The sequence below is a fragment of the Orycteropus afer genome, unplaced genomic scaffold (genome assembly GCF_000298275.1).
Source record: "Orycteropus afer afer isolate SDZICR_OR568_19922 unplaced genomic scaffold, OryAfe1.0 scaffold00083, whole genome shotgun sequence".
NCBI lineage: Eukaryota > Metazoa > Chordata > Mammalia > Tubulidentata > Orycteropodidae > Orycteropus > Orycteropus afer.
Window position 1 is genome coordinate 2,341,631 of NW_006921670.1, and position 1,717 is coordinate 2,343,347.

At 48.2% G+C, this 1,717-nt stretch overlaps 1 protein-coding gene across 1 annotated transcript in view; it reads left to right on the forward strand.

Moving 5' to 3' along the window:
* The window catches only part of KDELR3 (KDEL endoplasmic reticulum protein retention receptor 3), a 6,830-nt gene that overhangs the window by 3,985 nt on the left and 1,128 nt on the right, over positions 1-1,717 (forward strand). The window contains exons 3-4 of the mRNA XM_007941665.2: positions 691-849; positions 1,448-1,700. Coding sequence (XP_007939856.2) covers positions 691-849; positions 1,448-1,700 — 412 coding nt within the window. The remainder of the gene's footprint in view (positions 1-690; positions 850-1,447; positions 1,701-1,717) is intronic.

The window sequence follows — 1,717 nt, forward strand, 5'->3', positions numbered from 1 at the left end:
GATTCTGATGAGATAAAACTGCCTGAGGAAGTAACTCTTAAACTGAGTCTTCACGTGTAAATAGGTGTTCTCTAGGTCAGTGTGGCCCTGCCAGGCCGGCCACGTGAGCATCACTTGGGAACATGCTAGAAATGTAAATTTAGGCCATCCAGACTTACTAAATCAGAAAGCCTGGGGGTGGGTGTTGGGGGCAACCATATCTACAGATGATTATGATGCACGTTCAAGTTTGAGAAGTTCTGGCCTAGAAGTTTAGATAGAGGCCAGATCTTACGTTGGGAGGAGAGCAACTGTAATTGGAAAATAGTTGGTCAACCAACTCCAGGGGTGTTCCTCTTGTGGAAGAATGTTCATAGTCACTGATGCAGATCCAGGCAGTTGAGGCAAGAGCCTTGGAATGCCACAGCTCAATGGCCCCAACAAAGACCAAGCTTGTTTCTTGCTTAACGCCCCACAGATGGAGGACACCAGGGCACCTTTGTCTTCATGGTAGTATCATCAGTCCCAGTCAGAGTGGTGGAGGTACTTAACCAAAGGGTCATACCACTGGACTTAACGTGTCCCACCTCTTCCATGTATGGCCCAGCACTAGTCCTTAGGTTTTCTGGGCTCCCAATGGGGGTGGCTGCCGGAAGCCCGCTTTAGGTTGGGAAGACTTCTAGATTCCCACATGTGTCTCTCCCTGGTTAGGTGGTTTTTCTCCTCTGTGCCTATGTCACCGTGTACATGATCTATGGGAAGTTTCGGAAGACGTTTGACATTGAGAATGACACGTTCCGCCTGGAATTTCTCCTGGTCCCAGTCATTGGCCTCTCCTTCCTTGAGAACTACAGTTTCACTCCCCTGGAGGTAAGGGAAGGGACCGAGAGTACTAATTCCCAAAGGTAAGCACACTTGCTAACATCCCTCCCTCTGGACCCTTAGTGACGTTGGCCGGCCTCTTCCCCTTCTGCTACGACCATGACCGTTACTCAGATGATGTGCAATTACACATTTCAGAGAAATTGGCAACAAGGTAGTCACAGTGCTGTACTTGAAAATGGGCACATCGAAAAATGGCGTTCAATAGAGCGGGTGTCCCAGCCCTTTCTGGCTGTTGAGCCCTTTTGTCCCAGATGCTTAGTAGACAGCTTGAGCACAGTCCAGCCCAGAGATGCTGATTCAGTGGCTCAGGGCTGTGTCACAAGCATCTTGGGGGATTCTGATGCTGGCCTTCATGACCTCAATTAGGGTGAGTTTATATAATACTCCACTACAATTAAGAAGTATATTCTATAGAAATGTTCATACTATCTGTACTGGGTATTGAATTTGTTAAAAACAAAACCTATTTTGTATTTACCCATTTACCTTTCTTGTGTTTGCTTAACTGTTTTCTCCAGTAAGCATACTGCCCAGACCCTTCCTGTCCTTGACCAGCCTCCGGTCATGTTTCCCTTTGGCTCAGATCCTCTGGACGTTCTCCATCTACCTGGAATCGGTGGCCATCCTGCCCCAGCTCTTCATGATCAGCAAGACTGGAGAGGCCGAGACCATCACGGCACACTACCTGCTCTTCCTGGGTCTGTACCGGGCACTCTACCTGGCCAATTGGGTCAGGCGGTACCAGACAGAGAATTTCTACGACCAGATTGCAGTGGTATCTGGAGTAGTACAAACCATCTTCTACTGTGACTTTTTCTACTTGTATGTGACCAAAGGTAGGTGTCAGAAGAGT